This window comes from Anopheles moucheti, chromosome 3 (assembly GCF_943734755.1).
Source record: "Anopheles moucheti chromosome 3, idAnoMoucSN_F20_07, whole genome shotgun sequence".
Taxonomy (NCBI): domain Eukaryota; kingdom Metazoa; phylum Arthropoda; class Insecta; order Diptera; family Culicidae; genus Anopheles; species Anopheles moucheti.
In genome coordinates this window covers 20,397,573-20,423,397 of record NC_069141.1, presented here as the reverse complement: position 1 = coordinate 20,423,397, position 25,825 = coordinate 20,397,573, and the positions used below count along the sequence as shown (strand labels likewise).

General features: G+C 44.0%; 3 protein-coding genes across 3 annotated transcripts; 1 reads left to right on the top strand and 2 right to left on the bottom strand.

Annotated features, from left to right (window-relative positions):
- Window positions 1-1,147: 1,147 nt before the first annotated feature.
- Window positions 1,148-10,452, bottom strand: LOC128303272 (recombining binding protein suppressor of hairless). Its single transcript, XM_053040167.1, has 4 exons — window positions 10,183-10,452; window positions 6,304-6,852; window positions 5,683-6,225; window positions 1,148-2,145 (listed from the first exon to the last, which is right to left on the bottom strand). The coding sequence occupies exons 1-4, from the start codon at window positions 10,450-10,452 to the stop codon at window positions 1,834-1,836; spliced, it is 1,674 nt and encodes a 557-aa protein (XP_052896127.1). The 3' UTR covers window positions 1,148-1,833.
- Window positions 3,453-4,722, top strand: LOC128303274 (uncharacterized). Its single transcript, XM_053040168.1, has 2 exons — window positions 3,453-3,823; window positions 3,894-4,722. Exons 1-2 carry the CDS (start codon window positions 3,453-3,455, stop codon window positions 4,435-4,437), a joined length of 915 nt encoding a protein of 304 aa, XP_052896128.1. The 3' UTR covers window positions 4,438-4,722.
- A 13,521-nt stretch (window positions 10,453-23,973) lies between the features above and the next one.
- On the bottom strand, window positions 23,974-25,336 carry LOC128304178 (uncharacterized). Its single transcript, XM_053041334.1, has 2 exons — window positions 24,973-25,336; window positions 23,974-24,909 (listed from the first exon to the last, which is right to left on the bottom strand). Exons 1-2 carry the CDS (start codon window positions 25,212-25,214, stop codon window positions 24,582-24,584), a joined length of 570 nt encoding a protein of 189 aa, XP_052897294.1. The 5' UTR covers window positions 25,215-25,336; the 3' UTR covers window positions 23,974-24,581.
- Between the last annotated feature and the right edge of the window lie 489 nt (window positions 25,337-25,825).

The window sequence follows — 25,825 nt, the reverse complement described above, 5'->3', positions numbered from 1 at the left end:
AGTAAGCGAATATCAAAACAACACACGTGTAGAAAGATACCTATAGAGAAGTGATCAATGGTTTACGAGCTTGCGCTATAAGCTATATTCACAGAATTATAATTAATCCTATCTATATATATGCATATGCTATGTGCCTAAAATCAGTGCTCGTAATACTGCACAACAATCCTTCCTCCGTTGAGTAAAAGTTTGAGCCAAATATCTATTTACACGGTTCAAAGCATGGTTGGCGGATTAGGAGAGCAACGGTGCTATAAAAAAATTGATTATAATCCCAAGGGACCTTCTAAAGCTTAAAACCCGTCATTCATTGGCTTTTTGGAATTGATAAACAGAGTCAAAGTCAACGTTTCTCTCTAGATCGATGCAAAATTTACACACGCCTGTTTGCTAATAATTTAAAACCGCAATTTTTTCTTTCGCCTTTCGTTGCTTGCGGCAGCGATAGTACTGGGGGAGCTTTCGTTTCGTCTCAGAGTCAGGAAGCGACAGATTCATTTGAATTGAATGCATCAATTTATGCACGCAAAAAGATAAAAAAATGAGACACACAACTGCCGGTGGGATCGTGCAATCGTGCAATTTATGCACATATACACTGCTATCGCACCTCTAATTACTGATGCCACATTCTCATTTGCTTCGAAATGGATGTGAGAATGGTCGTAAATTTTATGTGTGCAACACGAAAACCAACGATCGAGATAGATAAAGAAAACGGTTACAGCCACGGCAAGTGTATGAAGTACAAAAGCTTGAAGTTAAGTTGCTGAACAAAAGAACAATTTTCCGATACGGCTAGGTGTTCTTTTTATTTTTGTGTTTTATTTCTTGGGTATTAAATATCGTATCCTCCATACGGTGGATTAGATTATGAAGCAACGGCTAAATAAAGCCAAAGAAAGCTAGAATTAGCTAACTTATCAAACCTACAAAAAAGTCCGATATCTCAAAGAGATTAATTCTCCTACCAGTTATCTTCTGGTGAAAAGGTAAATAATATTCGGTGTGAAATATTTTCACCAAATATTTTACTCAAGTTCAAATAGTTTTGTAATATTTAAATAAAAATATAAAGCTTTTTTGACTTGTAACCTGGTTACGGTTGTTTGCAATCTTCGATGTAAGTAAAACTACTGATAGAACGTTGTAGAGAGACTTTACCTAAGACAAATAAAAATCAAATAAAACCAATCAAAACACATTTTCTTTGGCTATTTAACTGATCGTTATACTTATGAAGATTAAGCTTCATCATTAAAACGTACAGATATTGAATCAAATCCCACATAAAAATACAACTATAGCAAAGCTGATAGCTGCATCTGTAAAAACTCTCTTGTGACTGTTGTGCTATAAAATATAGAAGAACTAGAAAAGAGTATTATATAAAATCATATGAAATGATTCATAATGCATCTTCGCTACCCTGCGCTTCTTACCCCCTTTCAGCGAGAACGAAACAAACCTTAATGTAAGGTGAAAAGTTATGTGTCCTTCCTTTCCTACAAGCTCTTCCGGGTTTTCTTTGGAAGCAGTCCTTAAGCTAAAGGTGTTCGAGAAGCGAATGTGTGCAATCGTTGTATGGTGAGTTTTCTTTTGTTTTAAATAAATATTCCCTACTATTACTTGCTCCTCTACAGCTCTTCTAATCACCCCGTGGGTAGTAACAACCTCCATCCCGCAGTCTGTCTTGTTTCACTTGCCTACGTCGAGCATCGGTTGAGGTTTTATGTTTTTCGTACGTTTTGTTTTTGTTTTGCAACTTTTCCCTTCCGGCGAGTTCCGGGATCACGATGGCCTCCCTACCAGTAGGCCCTATTCGTGGTGTTACGGTAGTCCACCACCGTGCGAACTCCAACTGACATCCGCAATGGAGGGCAATGTGCCGGCAGTTGGACCACCTTGCTGGTTAACCACCGATGCACTGTTACTATTGTTGCTGCTACTGTTACTGTTATTACTATTGGAGTTGGCCACCACAGCCAGCGTGCCGGTTGACCCCCGACGCAGGACATCTTCCGCACCCGGGCAGGGTGGCCTCGGTCCTGGCTCGGGCGTATAGGTGAAGGTGAGACCAGTCGCGTAAATGATTCCATCGTTACGCACCAGCGAAATAGGCACTTGCGTGGGTTGACGAACCTGCGAAGAGAGAAGCACAGACAAAAGAAAAACATAATATGAGATTTAACTGCTGCTGTATAATTAACAGTTGAAAATATAGTAACAGGATGCCTTTAATACATTATTATTTAAACCTTGCGCTATAATATCAAATCATACTTTCAAAAAGAAATAATAAAAGAGTATTTACTGTATAAAATTACCGCTAGCTATTACGCAGTCAATTGTAAGTTAAGCACTACGACCAACCGCGACCCGATGTTTCTGTGTGGGCCTGTAGCAGAAACAACAAAACCTTGCCTAGGTAAGCGTAATCATTACCAATACTACGACGCCACACTATAGCAACAGGTTCCCATCATTATTAAATCGATAATATCAAAACAACGGCCCAAACGGTGCGCTACGCCGTGTGCCCGGACGCAGCAAGACAAGACAAAACCTCAGTAAGTTAGAAGTAAGATGGTAGAGCGCGTTGAACTATGGCACTAACTCCCACATTGACGTGGTAAACCAACGACGTCCGTTCCCTGGAAGTGTCATACATTTGCAGGAAAGGTTTCAGATCCTGAATCTGAATTAAAGTGAACCGATAGACCGTAGTAACAAAAACTCAAAGTCAGCAGTCAGTGTCTTGCGAGCCAAACGAAACACAGTTGAAAGAGATTCAGAATTCATTAGGCGTCTGTAGCGTGGTAAAGTAAACAGTTACAGAGCCTTTTTCTAGCTGCCACCCAGCGCCGTTCACGAACTGTCTTCGTCTTCAAGCCCATCGCTATGTAGTGCTGTGACGGCTTCCTTGTGTGATACAGCACAAACCGGGAAGTATATAATCTGTTATGAATTTTTGATTTCTTCTCCAACTGTGCTGAGGGAGTATAACGACATCCTTCTCTGTGACAGGTGCCACATCCGGTGATAAATAGAGCGCTCGAGCTCGTTCTCTTTTGTTCTGCCTTGTTGGTTTCTTCAGCATAGTTGCTAATAATAAGACTCGAAAACTTTGCTTGTCTTCTGCCCCAGATGAAACCATTCGGGATGTAAATTCTTGTGCTGCAAGGAAAAAACGGAGTCATAGTGGAGGTGCGTCCGGTGGCAGTAACCGAACCCCCATAAAGAGTCATGTCGGCGTGAGAAAATCTTCTTCTGTCTTACGGGTTTGTCTTTTTTGTTTTGTTGTCCGTCCACATTTTTATTGTTAGATGTAAGCGCGGAAAACAATAGAATACAATTAGTGCGAGCACGAAAGCCAGGAAAGTGCTGAAGTGTAACGGACGTCGAGTGGTGTTTCGAACAAATAAACCGTACCCCCAAAACCGTACAAAATGGATGATATTTTCGGCAAGAAAAAGGAGGTCGTCCCCATACTGGACCTCTCGAAGTCGAGCGCAACGACGCGGGAAGAGTTTAAGCGCATGATCGAGAAGGTACCGGACTATAAGATGCGCCCGATCAAGGTACGGTCGGATGAGATCCGGTTCAAGGAGAAGGAGTACGGGTTCAAGATGCAGAAAAAGGAATTGCGGATGTTGATGAAGAATGGCGGGGAACGGGATAAGCTGTACGCGTACATGGATCCGATACCGGGCGAGATGCGCAATTTGGTCATAATGGAGCTGTGCAGTGTGCCAATCGATTGGAAAATGCTTACGAGCCAGCGCCCAAAAACAAAAGTTGAGGAGGATTACTTTAGCAAGTAAGGAATGGCAAGAAAAACTGTTTAGTTTCTTTTCTTCATTTCAATCTTTTTCTATTTCTCGTCTTAGATTAGTCGAGTTGGGCAAACTGCAGATTAAAACAATCCAACGGGACAAACGGGAAAATCTTCTTGCCACCTCGGTACGCAAGGTGAAAAACCGCTCCGGCATTATCGAATCGCGCGTCTTCACCTGCAACGAATGTATGGAAGAGTTTTGTAATGGTAAAACATGTGCCGACTTCAACTACGACCTGTACACGCGTGTCGTTCCGAAAGCCCCTCTGCTGAAAACCAACTCGCAACAACAACTATCACTCAACGGTGGTTCGGGTGGTGGTGGGGCCGGTAGGATGCTGGGCGATCTAAACCAGAAAAGCATCGACAGTGGAAGCGGAACTGCAGCCGCTACGGGCGGTGGTGGAAAGAAGGGACGCAAAGGGGGACGCAAGAAGGGATCCAAATCGAAGGCAAAATCGGTAGAAGCGATCGATGAGGAAGGCAATCAGACGACCGGCACGAGCGGAGCGGGTGGACACGGTGGGGGCAAGAAAAAAGGCAAACGGTCGTCACGTAGCAAAACGCCACCAAAGTCAAAATCGATGGAAAAGTAATCAAAGGCAATAACCACCCGAGGGCAACACTGTCTGGGACCCACGGGCTCCCGTGTGCCACTTTCAGCGATGAGGATGGTAACGTTCGAACTTATGAGCGAGTGCGTGTACTTTTTTGTGCTTTGCAAAGCTTGCCGAAGGAAGGAAAAACATAACACGTGCAGCGGGTAATTCACGTATCCTGGGCCAATTATTTCGACCCGATGGCGGTGAACGTGTATGGTGGAAAGCTGCTTCGAACAATCAGTTGATAAGAAAGTGGAAAATAACTTATGTATAAGAGTATGCACATAGCAAATGATTGCAAAAAACAGAACAAGGCTATTATAGTGAATCAATAAAATATCAATTAAACAAATAGTATGACAAGTAATAAGAACATTAATCACACTTATATGCTTCAAACAGAAACGTTGATCTTCTTATCTTAATTACTACCTTAAAATTCCTTTCCAAATTCCAGAAAGGATATAGAAAATATCTACCTAATACAGAAAATACAGGGGGTTACACACATTATTTCTGTCATAAAAGAACTAGAATGATCAACATAAGGAAAATGTTATTTTGACTGGACTAGACAAAAAAGCTACGGTGTATATTGCTAATTCTATTCCAATCTTTCAAGGAAGGCGATAGATTTCAAATATCGGAAGCCTTTCAAAAGATCGTTCCATATTTGCATCATTCTCAATCCAAGAATGCAATTAGAGATCAGAATCATTTCACGTCAAGATATTGTTTCAGTGTTACATTGTTTTATCAGTCAAAATGACTCGTTGGTCGTTTTAGTGTTAAATATAAAGATTAACACAAATGATGAACTCTCCGGAAGAGCATCGTTTTAATTCCGTTTTAAATCTAACATGTAAAACCCTGTCAATAGAACAACTTCTAGCTAGTCACAAAAGTCTTGAGTAAAACAATAAAAAAAACTCGTTTCTTTATGACTTGTGTCGACACATCTACCGGAAGCGGAGTATATTACATCAGATCTTATCCGCTTGTCGACAGCTACCGACATGCGACAAGTTGAGTGATTCATTATGCATCGATGAGAACGGAATGGTGTATACGGTACGGAACGCCATAGACGTATCGTTTGTCTATCCCCGTTACAGGCCTTTTCTTGAACGTCTCAACTAGGTTAGTTCACAGCGAAGTTTAATTAACATTTTAACGTTAAGAAACTGAATACCACACTATGTTGCCATTCATTTGTGTTTGTAAAACATTCATACTCACCCATGACCATTCACCGCGGAACTGCGAAATGTCCGGCACAACGCACAGCAGTGATTCAGCGCATCGATACATCGTTTCTGCCTCGACATCACCGAACCAGGCCTGCAGTGAGGGTGTAAAGTTGTCGCCAGTAATTTCCAGCATCGCCACATCGGCTCCCCCGTTGAGGTGTAGCGAGTTCACGATTGGCACGGGTGTCACTGGTGTCCGAACCGGGCCCATGCCTTCGTAGAACTGGTACTCCGCCTTGTCGGTGGAGATGATCGTCCAGCAGGCACCATCGTTGATCATCTCCTTGTTTGGTTCCTTCGGGCATGGTGATGCTTGGAATTGGATGATCTTTTCCTGCGACAGGCAGAGATACATCCGCTCCGTGTCCTTCATGTGAAAGGCGCATTTGTGCAGCTGCGATACTGGATCGTCTGCTTCCAGCAGTGCCATCTGTTTGTCCACCTTGCGTATGACCAACCGAGGCAGAGCCATCCCAGTGACGGAGCAGACGAGCTTTACCGTTGCACCATAATGTACGTATCCATCACGAACCTGGAGCGGAAAACAAAAGCGTAGCATTAGTTAGATTGGATCGAGAGAGTAAGTTCGATCACTCGATCACAAACTCACCTGAAACTCTTCCGATTCACTCTCGTTATCATCCAGCAGATGGATCGTAAAGGCACCCCATTGCGTTGAGCTGGCATGAAAGTGTCCATCCTCCACGTGCAGGTATCGCGTCGAGACGGTTTGCGACCGTAACCGATTGAACAGTGCAACCTTCGTGCCGCTCGCAATGCACAAATCGGCATTCTTTAGCGATTGCTTCTTCTTCGACGGCTTCGATATGACCTTGATGCGCTTGGACTGGAACACACCGATATCGTGCCCGCTGCCGTAGAACATCTTCACCGACAGCATAAAGTGTTTGCGCTTGTCCGAATCGGAGATGAACAGCGTTTTGGCCGCACAGTACTGTTTCGGGTTGTTCAGATCGAGCGGTTGCATTTCCTGCTCCGGACTGCCGATTCCGATGAAGGCACAAAGTTGGGTGGACTGTTCACTTTCGCCACGGCGTAGCATCTGCTCCTTGCGCAATCGCCAGCCCTCGCCGAACAGATAGATGCAGGGCGGTGGACAGAAGAAGCGCTTCTCGTTGCCGTAGGATTTTTGGGCGACCTGTAGACCGATAAGAAAACGATATTTGGTATGAGTTTTGGAATACAAATATAATCTCTTACATTTTGATTAAAATATTCAAAAATATCGTAGAAAAATTCTAAATGATTTATTATAACAATGTACAGCTCAACTCAAATAATTCCATGGGAAAAAAACTGCAACAAGCCGAACGGGATCAGATCATCAAGATCAAGACCAAAAATTAACCACCCGGCGAGAGTATTTACTGCATCTATTAACGCATTTACAGCAAACGAAACGGCTGGCTGCCCAACATACCCATACGCGTAAATCGTTCACCAGCCGCAGTTTTAATGCACCCATCACTTAATTCAATCAGCTCAATCTAATGTCATTTCCTTCGATAAAGCTTTCCTCCCCATTTGCCGCGTGTGTGTGTGTGTTTATTGTTTCTCTCTCTGTCTCTTCTGTCTCTTCCTCTTCTTTCAAATCTCAATCCTTTGGTCGGATCTCGAACAAATCTTCCTGTTTCTCACGCTCCCCATCATCAAGCCAGGCTCTTCCCACAAAACACAGCAAGGCGGCGAAGAACGGGCGAAGAAGCGACGATGATTTGTCGCTATTAAAAATGTATGATCGTTGCCGTACCGCGGAACAATCTACAGCGAAAAATGCTGTCCCCAACATGCTGTGATTAGAGCATCGCGTCCGGGATGGTTAAGATTTTCCACAATTATTTCCCCATCTGTACGTGGATTTGTTAGCGGAACAACTCCATCCGCAATAGCACGATTCCCTCCGCCAGAGGTTTAGTGTCATCTTCTCACGACACAACAAAAGACGATAACACGGTCAGTCGCTCTAGAAGACACACCAAAATACGAAAACAAATTAAACATCGATCTTCAACGGCTCTCTGGCCCCTTTAATTCCCCGGTGCCGTTTGCATCACAAAATTACTCAACATTCTTCGACCATTTCCCACCTCGTTACAGTGTGCAGGGCGAGATGGCTGGATGTTTCTAATGACGTGACAGTGGACAAACTAAGTGGCACAAAAAATTCGGTAGTTAAATCAATCACTATGCTACATGGGAGAGTTCGAACCGGCGAAGAAGTTGCTGTTTGCTTTTCAGCTTCGCTTTACATCATTATTCTATCGGGCTGTTCGGATTTCAATTCGATCCCGCAATTCATCTTTCGGTTTCTCTTGCTCTGCCCGGCTGGTGTAAGAAAGGCCGGTATGGATCCGTTGTGGTTTGTTAACATTTTCCCACCCTTGAGCTGGTTGGGCATTACGGTCGATCCCGTCCTGCTTTACGTGGTCGACGGTAATTGTTGGCATCATTTTCACTTTTCCCGTAACTTCTTCATGGAACGCGAAAGGAATTTCATCAGCATTACCTGAGCGTTGGACATGCCGGGCATTTGGGGCTTAAATCTTGGTGTGAACGTACATGTTTCCAGCGAAACATGGTTCCCTTTCGCACCGACGACCATGATCGTTAAATATCTTCGGGGCAAATGTACGACAAATTTACCATCATCATGATCATGGTGATCATCAATCAAACGCATAGTAGTTAAGTGGTTGTTTATCCGCCGGGAATCAGTTATCAACTATTTTCAATGTTTTAAATAAAATAAAGGAGAGACTTGCTCTCTTTCTAGATGTTTAGTACAAACATGATCTTTGCGATATCAAATGATTAATTTTGTGATCCTTACTGTTGGTTAATGTTCTTCTAATACTTATGAATATGAAGAATTTAACAATACAATGAGACTGTGTTTTATATCTCCGGCTTTGGCGAAGGGACTCATATAATGTGGATGGAGTTGTCAGCAATACGGACAGATCGTCCTAATGGATTTTCTTATATCTACTTCAAACATGGAGATAATTTCACAATACTTTCTTTCCAAATCTCTTTTTTCTTTGTTTCTTGTGGTTGAAACGTTAGGCCAAGAAGAATAATGCATTAGATACATAACCCACGTGTTTAGTTATTTAAATTCGCGTCGATAAATATTGTAGACCAATATAACAGAGATAAAATAACATAGATATCTTAAAATATCTTACTAATATTCCTGTTCCCAATATTATTGAAACAATTTATTCTAACACTAAAAGGTAACTTTCAATTATGTGAGTTTATCTAGATGTGCCTCACTCGATATCAAGTACCTTCACATCTCACACCACCGCATTCGCGTTTTGCCATTTCCCTAACATACCGGTAAATCAAAATCCTATCTTCCGTCGCTCATCATCAACCATTTCGAGAACGTGTCTTTCTTTCCGGTGGGAAAATGTTGCCATCGTTGACGACGTTTGACTTTTTCAATCGCAAAATCGATCACGACATCGAAAGTTCCCTCCATCTCGTCCGGGGGTGGTATCTTCCCATCCACCATCAAAAAATCGATCGACGAAAGATGACAAATCCATTTTTCACATAATTTCCCAAAAACCTCCACATACCGATTACGGCCTTAACTTTTCGGCACGGAGCGAATGGGCGTTTCTGAATCAATCCGGAACGGAAATTAGACCCCGAAACGATATCTACTCTCGGAGGAAATACGAATCAAAAATTTAACTCCAAATTGTTAATTAGCAAGCCGAAAACAACTGGCAGAGTAGGAATGGAATGTGCGGCGGTAACGGGAATTAGTAATTTACGGGTTGTGTTCAAACTATTATCACAAATATGTCAAACAATTTGTACCAAACTTATCGTAATCTAATTTATTGAGGAGATACATTCTGTATCTGAAATATCTTTCGTCCAAGACGAGTTACGAAACGAAACAAGTTGCCAAAAGTTCCGGAGCTTCAAAATACGGCCATCGTGGAAGAAACACGACACAAGTGATCGTGGGAACTAATTTCTTTTTTCCGACGGTGATCTCCCATCACCAGGAAATCCGGCTAGCGTCGGAATCCGACACCGGCCGTGGCCAATGGGTCTAACATGGGGCTGAGTTGGGGCAGAAAAAATCATTAAAAACGAATCATCCGCCATCCACGATCAACGCCACCCGAAAACGGGGTGGCCCGTGGATTAGCAGCTAGCACAACGGAAAATATATGATAGACGACCCACAAACCGGGCTCATACAGGCAGTAGGGATGATCCGAGAGAAAAGATGACGATCAAGAAACGATCGTCACCAGTGTGTGATGATGAGCCACGATGAGAAACAGGTGGAAAAGCGATCTTTCAGCAGTAAGGGAAGAACAGTAAAAAAAAACGCATATCGCGGAAATAAAAGCTCAAATCGGCCAGACCAAACGGTCAACAGATATTAGACCCCGCGGTGTACCGGGGCAGAGCTGTCACACTCAACAATAATTACCTTCGCATGCAGTATAACAATGACCATGTTGTTGCGATCGCGTAGATACTTTTCCATCGCTTCCCGCGTCAATCGTCGCTCCTCGATCTGGCTGCGGAAGATGGGTGACGTTGCCGGTCCCATGCCGGAACCGCCGTTATTGTTGGGGGTCACCGGAATTACGGCCCCTCCGGCACCGAGACGTGGCAACAGTGCACCACTGCCGCCGTGATGTGTCGGGGGACTCGGTGGAGCCTGCCCGTACCCCGGTATGCCGTACTGATGAGGCATCGTTGATGAGGCTTTCTTCGATCGAGCGTCCGGGAGTCGGTGTCGTTGGTTCGTTCCGTGATTAATTCGGGGGGATTTCGTTTTTGGTTTTTGGCAATCTTTTCACCTTGTTGGGGCTGATAGCTGGGTCTGTATGTCTAGATCTTCAACAGCTTCTGATGTCCCCACAAGAATTCATGTTAATATCACTAGCACGGCCAGTCAAGTCAAAGAATCAAGCAATTAACGTAAATGCTGTGACGATTTTAAGATGCTCTGTGTATTGCAGTAAACTAATTCTTGAAGGCTTTAGGAATGCTTCCTGGTGATATCAGCCAGGAGCTCTCAGTGTTGTTGAACTTTTGACATTTCGTCGTGACAGTTCGTTTATGATTGTTGTTATTATGCAGCTGCTGCGTACCGATTCGTTGGTGAACTTTAACTCCAAACCCAAAGTAAGCCGGGTTTCGGAAGTCCACATACATTGACACGTAAATACAGAGGGTTATTTTTAATTATTCTTGACGGCGAAAAGGTAGCGAATTCCAAATCTTGCTCGCGGTGGGTTCAATGATGGCTTTAATTGCTCGAAAATGAAACGCGGAATGCTGATGGTACGATTATCACAATAAAAATAAAGCTCCAAATCTGACTTTCTCACTCTCTCATACTCATATTCTATTGCGAATATCACTGTTATCACTGATCTCACTGCTCACTGAGGCAATCACACGCGCGAGTTTTTTTGCTTTTCAGCCAGTACAACCTCTTTGCGGTGGCAGCTGTTTCTCGGATTCGGAAGATGCTGCAGTTACATAGACTAGCCCTTGACGATGTGATGGATAGGGACGTACAGGAGATCACGGGGCTACAGCCACAGCTGGCCCATACGCATCACTAGACCCTTTTTTACATTCGAATTAGCGGTGAGTCGCTCACGACACACACTACAAGCTGGATATTCCTGATGCACTTTTTCCTGTGCTTGTATTTTCCCCCCGATTACCATTACGACCTTACTGACATCGGATGCACTTGGGTTTCACCAGGTCTCGCACCCGCGTTCAGCAGCATCACCCATAATCATCATCATCATCATCACACAAGCGGCAACATTCACACGAGTGAGAAACGTCAGTTGATTTCGTTGCCGTTGCTGTTGTTGCTGTTGTTATGCTGGCTTATGCTTTTACACACCACTTATGCTCACTGTCGCTAGAGCGGGTAGGACAAGGACAGCGATCACCCAATTGTTGCGAACTCACTTATATGCTTTCACGCGCTCGAACCGGAATGTTTCTCACCGAATAAAACGTTCGTGTCACTCTAGCGCGCGCGGAACGTGAGATTCGCGTTCGCCACACGGAAACTACTGGAGAAAAGCGCATTAATTTGTGCACTTCGCGTGCATCATTCTGCCTTCAGCTGTCAACCCTGCGGCAAAAAGTAAACAACGATCGGAACGGAACACCACAAACACATAACCTCACTCACTAAACACACAAACACACACGCACATACGGGGGGAAAGTATCACGGTTGTTTCTGTTGCAGCCGGACTGATCGGTGAAATCCTAATCCCGGACACTATTGGTTTATCAAAACCCCACACAAACCACGTCCTCACGCAGCGAACACAACAATGGACGTACAGCGCGTCCGCGTAGCGCCAGCTGTAGCATCCGTACCGTACCGGGAGCAGAACCGTATGCACTTTTCGACGTAGGGACTAGCGGAACCAGCCGCCTGGACGCGCATTTGCTATTCACAACCCGAGCCGACAATTCTACCGACGACGACGACTACGACGACGTTACCCGTTTGCATCGCACTTACTATATGAAAAGCGCCATCGCGTCAGCCGCGGAATCACAAACGGCGTGGCTGTGCGTACATGCATCGCGAGTGAGAACGAGACGGAGCACAACTCGGCTCAATGCAAACCGGAGTGAGCAGAAGGCAGATGTTTGAAATGCGTGAGTTTTTGCCTTCGGTAACGGCTGCACGAACGGAATAGAACATATGTTGATAGAAAGAGAGAAGGCGATGGTGCGATGGGAGCAGGAACGCACAACACCTGTGAATTTCCCACGCACTTTTAGGGGTTGGATGCAACGGGAGCGAGTGAGCCAGATAGTGAGCGAGACGGCGAGCGGTTCGTGTTTTGACAGCTTAGGAGAAGGCTGTTTATATCACCGTGGTTGGTAGCTTGAAGTTTTCCTATTGTTTTTTTTTTTTAATTCTCATTTTTTGAAGCTCATTTACGGGCTCGTTAGCAGAATTAGAGCGCTTTTAGAGGAGGTGGGAGAGGAACGAGGAAGAGCCCGCACGTGTGCCTTGTTCATTCTCTCGCACACCGGAATTGCGCTTCTATCACAGCTGTTTTTGGTTGCGAATAGAAACGCTCCATACAACAGTTTTATGTTATTTGATGCACATTTTCTAATGCATCGATTGAAATTATACTTTCTTTATCATAAGGTCACAATTCAAATTGATCACCAACTACACACACTCTGCACGTGGGCTGGCCACACACAGGATTTCTGCTTTCTTGCTCCGGGCACATCCTTGCACCACATTCCCGTTTAAGCACTTTTAATACAGCAAAACACAATGCAAATCCTTGCAAACACTTCATGCACGTACACATCTACGCATCCAGCTTCGTTGCCGTCGAAGAACGACGCCGATAGAATGTGTTGGAAAATGTTTGATTGTGTTTGATTTGAGAATGAGACGACATTTAACTGAGTTGCTGTTTTACTTCATTTAATTTAAGGGAACAGAACATGTATTCTTTGTGGAAAATTGGTGTCTGAAATGATATTCCAGGGAGTTTTTATTCGATCGCAATTTCAATTCTAGAATTATTCTTTTCAAAACTCTTTTGGGCAAATATTCAATGAGATACGCTTATTTCATAAGATACTTTTACTTTAAATTCTCCATTGCCATTCCTTAAAATTTGATGCAACTTAATATGCTCACGGACCCTCATCGTTTAAATGGACTCATTCGCCCTCATTTTACCAACAGGCAGAACATTGTGTGAAAGCGAACTTGATGGTGGATGATAAACCCCAACAGCCAATAAGTGAGCAATAAAAAACAATTAGGAAACTTCGAATGAGCCCATGTAGCGTCGCTCCTTGTTACCGCACGCACGAACGCCCCCACAAACACAACCAGGCCGGCACCGGAGTATTTGCAAGGAAAATCAATTCTAAACCCCCTTCCATGCCGCGGAAAAGTCGCCCGCACTCGGTCGTGCTGGTCAGTACACTCACAAAATTCGTTGTGGGCGATAACAGAGCAGCAAAACAAAAAAACGGTGCTGCTAAAATGAAGAAGTTAAGCGTACGCGATACCCCTGGAACACTTTGCGAGAAGCACGCAAAGAGACCTCACAGTTCCCAGTAAAAGTGCGCAGAAAAAGGCGTGGGAAAATATCAATCTCCTGCACATGTGTGCCCGCGCGGAGCCCGCACACACCATCATCATGCACACCCTCGTGTAACTTGTTTGGCCCTTTTTTACGGCTGTGCTCCGGTTCCCTTTTTGGTTTCCTTCGGTTCGGTGTTCTCCGCCAACGCCGCACGACCAGAATTCTTTGTGTTCGCTTTCCGCCGTTCGTCTGAAAATAACACGGAAGAGAAGCCCGATCCGAAAATCCCTCCGCCAAGGTTACGGCGGCGTTCCGATGTGTCGGAGGGTGCGGGCAACTCTTCAAACCAATTTCGTCATTAAACATGCTGTTACTGTCCGCGACGGTGCGGGATCTGAAGAGCCTGGAAGAATTCAAGGGCCAGAATTGTTGGTGCAAAATTTACCCCCGTACACATTCCACACGAAGATGGATCCATCTCGCATGGAAGGTGAAAGGAAAATAATGCACTTTACCCAGAATCGAGATGGAAAATTGAGATCGTCCCGTTCGATGATGGGGGTTTGTAGTTGTACCGCATTGCCCACGCGGTTTACGGTCGTGCGAGCGGTCATTGCTGTTGGCAAGTTATGCTTTCGTTTCGTCGGAACCACAGTGCCCAACGGTTCGATGTGGAACCTCTACCTTGCGGACGACGAATTGCGTCCAGTTTAGCATTTTCCGCCAAAATGTGCACCGATTCCCATGGGCTGCAAATTGAATTCCAATGAACAAAAACTTCTATCGGCATCATCATCATCACCGTCGAGATCCGGTCGCAACAGGGTCCGGTCTCGGTGTCCTGGAATGGCACCTGTTCGTGCGCCTGCAACACGTGACACGTATACGGAACACGGCTTGTTTACAAACATACACAGATGTTCCACCTCGGTCGGCGATTCCCCGCATCCTGGTGCACTCGTTGCTGGGGAGACTAAACAAACGCCTGCCCTGATGCCAACACAATGCAAGCGTGCTCCAACACATTGACAGTGTAGCCATTTTTTTGTTTGCTTCTCGTTGTCTCTGCTTTGCAACCCTTCCGCAGGGTGCATTGTTTCTTTTGCCAGGAAGAGGGACCTTGCGAGGGATGCGAGGGTGTTTCTGGGTCTTTAATTTTTAAAGAGTCCACCTTTCCGGCTCATCCTTTCGTGCCTTCGGTGTCTTGCACAGTAGTGCTTGATAATTTATTCATAAATACTTGGAGCTTTTTACGCTAGGGCCAGAGAAAGAAGCCCTATTCTTATTCCGTCCCCTGGAATACTCGATAAAGGGACGAGGGAGTGCGAAGAAATCGGAAATTTTCTTCCCTCCACGCTTCAGCGACCGCATATCTTCTTTCGTTCGCTCTTTCTTTGGGACTTCCTTGCACATTCCACTGTGTCTAGCAGGGTGGCGTTCGCGTTCCGCCATTCCACCATTCCTCCATTCCATTGTTTACCGCTATCCACACACGCACGCACACACACGTGGCCTTCATTGAATGAACTTCGATTCCGCGTCTTCTTGTCTATCCCGCTCACACGCCTTTCTGCTCACACGCCCGGACTCGACCCATTGTCGTTCATCCGAGATGAACCCTTCTGCGCCACCTTGAATTTCCCTTTTATTCTGTGCGTCTATCCCCACCATCGCTCCACACACACACACAACACGATCATCGACAACTTCTTCGACGACCCGTTGCCACCAGCTCCGCTCGCATCTTCAACCGCGTGGCACTGGTTGCCTCACGGTTCGAGCGCCACAGTTGCGAAAGTTCCCACGGTTCCCACAATGTAAATGTATAGGGCATGAATATTTTCCGTACGAAGCCAACTGTGAAACGACCGGGCATCGTATCCCGGACCGAAAGGGGATGATCATCATCGGTTCGCTCCTCAGCTCCATCCCACACGCCGATGAGGCTCACGGCAGTACGGGGATGTTGGTGTTGTTTTTGTTGATAGAAGGATGTTGATGTTTTATGATGGACAATGATGAAGTCATGCACCATCGCTGGGGAAGTTGAAGAAGTTCCCGTGGAGTTACTTCAGAGTGGATCATGTTATGTGAGCTGAAAAGCTATCATTACGATGCCCCAAAAACTTGTGGAGCCTAATTCGTAAGGTAAAATAAGGTAAATGGTACAGAACGCTTAAACTTGTAAGGAAAAAATACTAACTCGCGTAAAGTTTTTCTTAAATGTTACTGAAGGTTTTAGTTCAATTATGGTTTTTCATATTACTTTGATTTTCTTTATTATACTGATTTGTTTCACCATGAGGTTTCATTCTATCAATATTTTCTCGTTCATTTATTATTTTTTCCATTATGACGGCCAAGGGCCGTATGATCATTTTCTCGTTCATATATATTTCATATTTTTATATGTTTTTATTTTGTTTTTGAAACTTTTTTATATTTTTGTTTATTCATTTGCTTTCTTAAACATTTTCTTTAAATCCATTTTTATACCACTTCCTCAGTATTGGTTTGTTATTCGTTATTTTTATTTTGGTACTGTTCTTTGTTTAAAAGCAACATGGCGAACTAATTTGTTCGCATATCTTTACGCCTTAAACTCATTAAGATTCTGGAGGTGAGAACAGAATGAATTGAAAAACAAATTATACCTGTAGTTTTCTGTGTCAAAACGTGTATTTTTCTCCTTATTTTTGTACATACTTACTTCTACTCTTCCTGTATCTCAACATACTGATTCAGTGGAGGATCAATGCCCAGGAGTGGAGGCCCAGGCGGAATTATAGTTGGGGCCTCTAATTTTAAAAACGATGCAGGAGGGAAGGGGAACATTGAGGGGACTTGAAATGAGACAAGGCGAAAAGCGCAGTAAGAAAGGGCCTACTCCGCCTACCGTTTTATTCGCCGCTGGGCCACCCCTAATCATCTTCTTCAAATGGTCCGCCAGGGCCATTCGCCATCACCATCTTCGAATACAATAACGGAACCGGCTCTATCACCACCAACACCAGTTACCACTGTATCTGTACTCTTCTAAATGGAGCTACAATCATACGTGCGCCAATTTCGAGAAGCAGCACGTGGTGGAATTTACAACTACAGCATTCAAGGAGCACTTTGCCATCGAATTGGTTCGCTCGCAGTGCTTCCGGGATATTCGCCATGCAACTCTCAGTTGTAGCGGATACATGAGGGCACAGTATGAAAATTCAATGATCATTGTTTGTGCTTTTGGGCAAACCAGATCTGTTCATCACCGTAACTTGTAATCCGAGTCTTGATAACAGGAATATAGTCCAGTACGATTTGCAATACAGAATGAACGAGTTACTAAGTTGTGAATCGATTCTTTTATTTATTTGTTATTTAGTGGATTGTTTAACATTGTGTATCCAGCGGCGGATCAAACGGTAGGCGGAGTAGGCGGTCGCCTAGGGCCCCGCCGTGTTGGGGGCCCCAATAAATTTGTGCCTATTGTGCGATTTTTGAAAATTTTAAAACAAAGTTAAATTATAGCAAAAAAAAATTAATTTACAAGGTAGAAAATTGATCAAAAATATCTTCCTTGGTTATATAAAACATATGTTTCTATGTGATAAATTAAATGCAGAGAAGAATATCGACTTTGTGACTTTAAAGTATAAACGAAATTGCACCAGGACCAGGACACTAACTTTCCCGTAGGTCGAGAAAAATTTCTTCGAAAACTACCAGTTTCCGAATTTAAAGTACCAGGAGAGCATGCACGGAAGAGGTAGCTCCTGGTATTGCGCCGTAAGGTATGCAATGTTTATACACTAACTTTGCAACCAACTTGCAACGCAATGCGCCGTAAGGTATGCAATGTTTATACACTAACCTTGCAACCAACTTGCAATGCAAGTTTGGTGCAAGCAAGAAACTTGCAGCAAGATGGCGCGCAAGATGGCGCCCAACTTCGTACTTGCATGCAACAAACTTGCATGCAAACTTGCATGCAAGTTCTTGCAAGCAAATTCTTGCATGCAAGTTTGCATGCAAGTTTGCATGCAAGTTTGTATGCAAGTTTGTATGCAAGTTTGCATGCAAGTTTGCATGCAAGTTTGCATGCAAGTTCTTGTATGCAAGTTCTTGTATGCAAGTTTGCATGCAAGTTTGTATGCAAGTTTGCATGCAAGTTTGTATGCAAGTTTGCATGCAAGTTTGCATGCAAGTTCTTGCATGCAAGTTCTTGCATGCAAGTTCTTGCATGCAAGTTCTTGCATACAAGTTCTACAAACATACAAACTTGCATACAAACTTGCATGCAAACTTGCATGCAAGTTTGCATGCAAGAATTTGCTTGCAAGAATTTGCTTGCAAGAACTTGCATGCAAGTTTGCATGCAAGCTTGCATGCAAGTACGAAGTTGGGCGCCATCTTGCTGCAAGTTTCTTGCATGCACCAAACTTGCATTGCAAGTTGGTTGCAAGGTTAGTGTATAAACATTGCATACCTTACGGCGCATTGCGTTGCAAGTTGGTTGCAAAGTTAGTGTATAAACATTGCATACCTTTCGGCGCAGTACCAGGAGCTACCTCTTCCGTGCATGCTCTCCTGGTGCTATAAATTCGGAAACTGGTAGTTTTCGAAGAAATTTTTCTCGACCTACGGGAAAGTTAGTGTTTAAACATTGCATAACTTTCGGCGGTTTTTGAGCAAAATTGCTGCAAAATTATACTCGACCCACGGGAAAGTTAGTGTTTAAATATTGCATACCTTTCGGCGGTTTTCGACCAAAATTGCTGTACAAGGTGCTACCTCTTCCGTGGATGCTTTCCTGGTATCGGAAATCGGAAAACAGCTGGTTTTGTATGGAATTTCGTACCAGCCAACGGATAATTTGAGCGCAATTAAGGATGCTTTCCGTTTTATTGATCTTTCTTACATTAGCGATCGTTCTCACGTGTTTGATAGTATGCAATAGCAATAGTGATGGGTAAATTTGTCCCAAGCTGCTGATGTCACCTCTGGAAAAACATGCTCTCCTGGTATCGGAAATCTGAAAACAATTGTGTGCATTGATTTCTTCAAGTATCATTTTTCGTGTTCTTTTTTTAATTTAGATCAACGATTTCGCAGTGATGATCTTAAACCGTATGGATTTAGAATTGGAAATTTTAAAACAATTTCAGTCTAACAACGATGCAAATGTTACCGAGATTACAACAATTATTACATCATTACCGGCTTGCAAACTTGCAGAAATTGTGACAATCGAAATACTAAACACAACACTCCACCACAATACTGTTTCGAAACACGTAGGCTGGACATTTTCACGGTTCAATCGGGGAGAGAAAACAATACCACACCACGAGAATCGCAATGGCAATTGCTGGCGAATAGCGTGGAAGTGAAAATAAGCATGGTTTCTATACTGACATCTAACGGTAGGATAATTTACGAACAGATGAAAAACTCCCGTTCAAGAAATAGAATACATGAATAGGTGGAAGTAAAAGGGCATATAAGGGTTCACGGGGCGGCCTGATGGTGTATTGGTAGCGCAGTCGGTCTGTACAAGATAGGACCACGGAAAAATTTCATTTGGACCACCAAACCTCCGTACGCAGCACTAACTATCCTACGGGTAAATAAATTTAAAAAAAAGATCTGAAGATGTCGTGCCGATATAGAAGAAGGAGTTTGAATACACTGCATACTTCTCTTGCGTAGCCGTGTAACCGGGCCGATATAGCTAATCAAATAAAAAAAAAATTATCTAACCAAGGATAACCAATTTTCTACCTTTTTAATTAGATTTTATGCTATAAATTAACTCTGCTGCTAAATTTCCAAAAATCGCACAATCGGCACAAGTTGTTTGGGGCCCCCAACACGGCGAGGCCCTAGGCGACCGCCTACTCCGCCTACCGTTTGATCCGCCGCTGTGCTGATTAAATCCTTTTGCGGAACTATAACGATTATCGACCCACATAACCTGCTACTGTAATGCTTTAGGAACTTTTGCCATCACTCCCCCGTACAAAGCTTCCCGGTGTGCAATATGAATATCCTTCCAGCGAATATCGTGCGCCATCGAGTAATATCCTTCTATCAACAAAAACAACACCAACATCCCCGTACTGCCGTGAGCCTCATCGGCGTGTGGGATGGAGCTGAGGAGCGAACCGATGATGATCATCCCCTTTCGGTCCGGGATACGATGCCCGGTCGTTTCACAGTTGGCTTCGTACGGAAAATATTCATGCCCTATACATTTACATTGTGGGAACCGTGGGAACTTTCGCAACTGTGGCGCTCGAACCGTGAGGCAACCAAGTGCCAGTGCCACGCGGTTGAAGATGCGAGCGGAGCTGGTGGCAACGGGTCGTCGAAGAAGTTGTCGATGATCGTGTTTTGTGTGTGTGTGTGGAGCGATGGTGGGGATAGACGCACAGAATAAAAGGGAAATTCAAGGTGGCGCAGAAGGGTTCATCTCGGATGAACGACAATGGGTCGAGTCTGGGCGTGTGAGCGGGATAGACAAGAAGACTCGGAATCGAAGTTCATTCAATGAAGGCCACGTGTGTGTGCGTGCGTGTGAATGGTGGAATGGCGGAACGCGAACGCCACCCTGCTAGACACAGTGGAATGTGCAAGGAAGTCCCAAAGAAAGAGCGAACGAAAGAAGATATGCGGTCGTTGAAGCGTGGAGGGAAGAAAATTTCCGATTTCTTCGCACTCCCTCGTCCCTTTATCGAGTATTCCAGGGGACGGAATAAGAATAGGGCTTCTTTCTCTGGCCCTAGCGTAAAAAGCTCCAAGTATTTATGAATAAATTATCAAGCACTACTGTGCAAGACACCGAAGGCACGAAAGGATGAGCCGGAAAGGTGGACTCTTTAAAAATTAAAGACCCAGAAACACCCTCGCATCCCTCGCAAGGTCCCTCTTCCTGGCAAAAGAAACAATGCACCCTGCGGAAGGGTTGCAAAGCAGAGACAACGAGAAGCAAACAAAAAAATGGCTACACTGTCAATGTGTTGGAGCACGCTTGCATTGTGTTGGCATCAGGGCAGGCGTTTGTTTAGTCTCCCCAGCAACGAGTGCACCAGGATGCGGGGAATCGCCGACCGAGGTGGAACATCTGTGTATGTTTGTAAACAAGCCGTGTTCCGTATACGTGTCACGTGTTGCAGGCGCACGAACAGGTGCCATTCCAGGACACCGAGACCGGACCCTGTTGCGACCGGATCTCGACGGTGATGATGATGATGTCGATAGAAGTTTTTGTTCATTGGAATTCAATTTGCAGCCCATGGGAATCGGTGCACATTTTGGCGGAAAATGCTAAACTGGACGCAATTCGTCGTCCGCAAGGTAGAGGTTCCACATCGAACCGTTGGGCACTGTGGTTCCGACGAAACGAAAGCATAACTTGCCAACAGCAATGACCGCTCGCACGACCGTATACCGCGTGGGCAATGCGGTACAACTACAAACCCCTATCATCGAACGGGACGATCTCAATTTTCCATCTCGATTCTGGGTAAAGTGCATCATTTCCAGTTACACCTTGTTTACAGTCACAGTACGTAATTATGAAATTGGTTTGAAGCGTTGCCAGACTTATTGACAAAGCAGAACAAAACAATTCTTTTCTTGAGAACGAACAAACGAAGGGCCAAGGTAAGTGGCGTAAAAACAGAACCTTTCTTGGTGAATTCTCTTATCGCGAAGGGACTACTTTCACCACTTGTGATGTAATTAAACTTTCATCACAATACGTCCACTTACCGATCGGTAAGGTTTTGGCTTCTTTGCTGGTATCTAAATTTGGTCCCGGCATGAATAATGGAAGTCACTTGTCTTTAAGCTGCCAAGCATACGTTATGATTCAATATTCCACTGCTGGAATTCACTTCCACCCAAGCACGCGTCCTTGTGTATGTGTGGCTTTTAGTCGATCCCCAGCCGGAACTTATGCATGTTTCCTGTATGAGGTTTCCCTAGTCCTCGGTTCCCGCTTGGATTTCGTGTGTGTACCAGCGACAGCATAAGCTGTGCTCATGCATAGTGAAATGATATCCGACGAGCCGGTACTTCACCAACTGTAATCGGTTAACAAGAACCACCCACGAGTGCACGTAACGTTGCCGTGCGATAGGATGTGTCGTTCTGCTGGGTACGATTATTTCACTTCGTACCGGAACCACATCTGTACATTTGCCTTTGAGAAGGCATGGAGAAGGAGTGAATTCTTGTCCGTAGACGACGTTTCATGGTTACTCAGCTGTTTGACATGGCTAATTCTCATCAATTATGCCACTGATGGAGTTATGATTTCTGTTGATAAATGATTCTTAAATGCCTTAAATAAATTTAAAATTCGCATTAAAGATCATGCAAGATCTTCACGAGGCAAATATCTTGTTTGTTGAAGGTTTTACGAAAGGCATACTGAATGACTATAAAAGTCCACTTTAAAGTGACTTTCAAACAAATGCACACAAATCACACTAAAACAGGCATTGCATTCACTGTCCCAAAATTGCACGATTGAGTGCGTTTTTCTCACGCGCCTGTATGTTTGCTTCGTCCGGCATCCGGGTGCATGTCTGTCGGATGACGGAACGCTGCTCACGAGAAGAAGGAACCCATCTTAAGAAATGGCACCTAAAGAGGCAACCTGCTTCCTTGCCGCAAAAGATATGATGAGGTTGAATCATTTTTATGTGTCGGTCGCTTCCCTGCTACCACTAGACTTTCTTTCCCATCGCAGGCCCCGGCTCCGCCAAGTGAGGGGCCGCGGGCGCACTGATTTTCTCATGCGATAAGCGTTACACCTGAGAAGACACGCGCGGTCGGGTTGATTGTTATGTTCTGGTGGGACCATTTTGCGGGGGCCAACTTCACTGAACGGCTTCCTGAAGGTGTGACCCGGGGCTCGTTCGTTCGTGATTAGGTTTCGCTGCCGGGTTCCTCTTCCGCTGGCAAGTCGGGTCTGTTATCGGGTGGGAAATGAAGAAAATTGTCGGAAGCAATGTGTCTTGAGGGTGAACAAAAAACGACCACCTTGCGCGGTCTGAGTTCGGTTCGGTGGCGGGAGGTGGATGAAAAGTGCAACAGGAAAGCAAATGCTCTGTCGATGGGTGGGAAAGAATGATGATAAAATCTCGCACCCTACGGAAGAACTTTTTTTAACAGAGCTGGTAGGAATATTTAGTTCGTGGGGAAGCTTTTCCCACCGAATTTTTTGCATACTGAGGTTTGTTTGATGTTTGCGATCAGGGATGTTTTTTCACGACACTAGGCTGGACATGTTTTGCTTATTGTGTTCACGCTCCCGAACAAGTAAATTGATGCAAAAACTATGCTAATAAATTAATGCTTTTTTCCCGATAAACTTCGACAAACTCTAAAGAAGCTTACAAAACGCTAATCCGCCGGTAATGTGGATCAAAACCATTTTGAAATCTTGTCCTTCTCCTCTTCATCAAAGCACAACAATCATCTTTTATTGAAACATTCAGTCCATTTTATCCTTTCAAAACAAGCCAACTTTAATGTCCATGAGTTCGTGTTTAAAGGGACGGCAATGTTGTAGAGTGTTTTCTTTCACGGTTCAGGGGTTCGCTTCCCACCTTTAAACGTTGGCTCGGGTCGGCTTCTTAACCATTACCTATCCACCGTGAAAGATGATGGCATTCGTGTGCGTGTCTTGCTATGTCGCTTGAACCTCACGCAAGTCTCAAATTCGTTCCGTACACTGAGCACGGAAGATTTTGTCCAACATAACAGTAAACATTATAAAGAACATAGGGTGAGAGGGCATCCAATGATCAATTATCGTTATGAGCAGGTTGTAATTCTGTTTGTTGGCAGATATATTCGTTTGCTTGCTTGACTTGATAAATCTATCGACCGATTTCCTTTAATAATATAGTAAGGGACTCCTAGGACTCCTGAGTATCGGCATTGTAGCAGCTTTAAGCAGAGATACCCAAATTTTGGATAACTTCAAAGATACGTTCTCTTGACTGTATTTCGCGTTGAGTGTCATTTGTTGTGAAATCACCTTGAAAATGACTGTTATCCGATAAATCCTGTGTCCTGTTTGTATTCGGATCTATTGTTGGAATAAGAATACAATTGACTTATGAAATTATTTTTTATTCTTTGCCGTGGTGAGTGCTGCATTGAACTGATATTGTAAATCACCTTAATTTAATATCCGAGCTTCTGTAAGAGAGCTTCGATAGTTTGTATGAACTAATTTACATATACTTAAATCAAGTTATAGATACACATTCAGCAGTAACCGGACAAAGCTGACTTCGAATGAATGTTCAGACAACGACGTGAAGAATGTAACACCAGTTACTTAAAATCGTCGTCATTTTTCGGATACATTTGTAGAATTGAGAGAGGACAGCATGTAATCAATTCTTCTAACGCCATCCTATACGCTGTGTGTTCCAAAAGCTGCACTTGTAACCCAAAAGCTTGGGTAATGTTAAAACTTGTTTAGTGCAAAATATTGTTTTAAATTTCTTTTGAACTTCAGACCAAAGATCCTTCCATCGCTCATTCAACCAACACCAAATTGTCTCAGCGGTCAAAAGGAAGGTTTCAAATAGACTCCCATGAGGTTCTCCAATTTTTACAGTCTTGATAAGATTTTTGTGCTTTCCTCAGACCAAAAACAGCATCCAATCGATGTATACTATCGGCTAATCGCTTAATTGGACCTTGATGTAGCTGTGTCACACAAACGAGCAGCCTTTCCTTTTCGTCAGTCGCTATCTTCGATCAGATTGATTATTGCCATGGAGGTATCTGTACCCTTGCTCTTATCGCGTGTCTTGGCTTTGGAAGATTTACTTGCATGTTTCCACTCATCCCCATTCCCTTTCCGTACAAGTTCGCTTAGCTTAAGGCGAGATCGATGCGTTGTTTTCTGTTTTACGCGATCATTATGGTTCACCATCGATACAAGCGTGCGGTTGAGAAACCGTTTGTTTGTTTTTCGCAAAGGGCATGGACGCCAAGCGGTGGACCCATATTCCTCTGCACGCAACTTTCCTAACCGCGTCTCCCGAAGGATTTCCTCAACAGCTTTGCTAAAAGAGAGAAATAGAACAAAGTTTAGCACACATTTTGTAAGAATCGTATACTGTGCTTACTTCGTAAGCTGATCAGGACAGGCCGTTGTATCTGTACTGACTGCAGGTACACTATTAGTTGAACTTTGATTAAAAGATGTGTTGCAGGCCACCGGTCTTATGGAACCGGGAATGATGCTTGGCTGCAGATTCCATGATTTGTTCGGTTTGTTTACGTTGCAGGAAGCAGGAGTCGTCGGCAAAGCAACAGACGCTTTACGCACGACACCTGGTATTAGTTGCGGTTGGCCGTACATCTCCATCCATGGATCAAGCGCGTATCACAGGTTGTTTCTCTCGTATATTCATACGGCCGAGTGAAATCACTTCAAAACTAGGTAGTCAGCATAATGAAACTTAGGAAATAATAAAGGAGGCTCGAATGCTTTTGCTAATTACTGCGTTAACAGTTCGAGAGTGTTGTTGCTAGACCACAAAATGTAAACAAAGCTCTCGTTGACAGTTGGTCAGCATCAATAGACGTCAGACGTCAGACGTATGAATGTATAACAGAGCCCATTTTAAACTGACAGTTGATCACAGTAGAACACCTGTTGAAACCCAATGGAGGCGCATTATGCGCGTTGGTTTCTTTCGTGCATATTACTCCCAACAAATCAAACTTCTCGTAAACTACCGCACATTATTTCACCCATTGTTTCATTTTCATGTTTTTTTTATTAATAAATCATGAATCAAACTTTACAATTTCTCCCACCGGTGGTTCTTTTTTACACGTGGTTTTTGTTTTACCCTAGTCCATCGATGATGCGGATTGGTTAATGAATTTCAAAACGATAACTGTTCATTTCTAGCAAGTTTTTTCCCTCTAGGATACGAATGGGTTGTGATGTGGTTATGTCACATACTACAA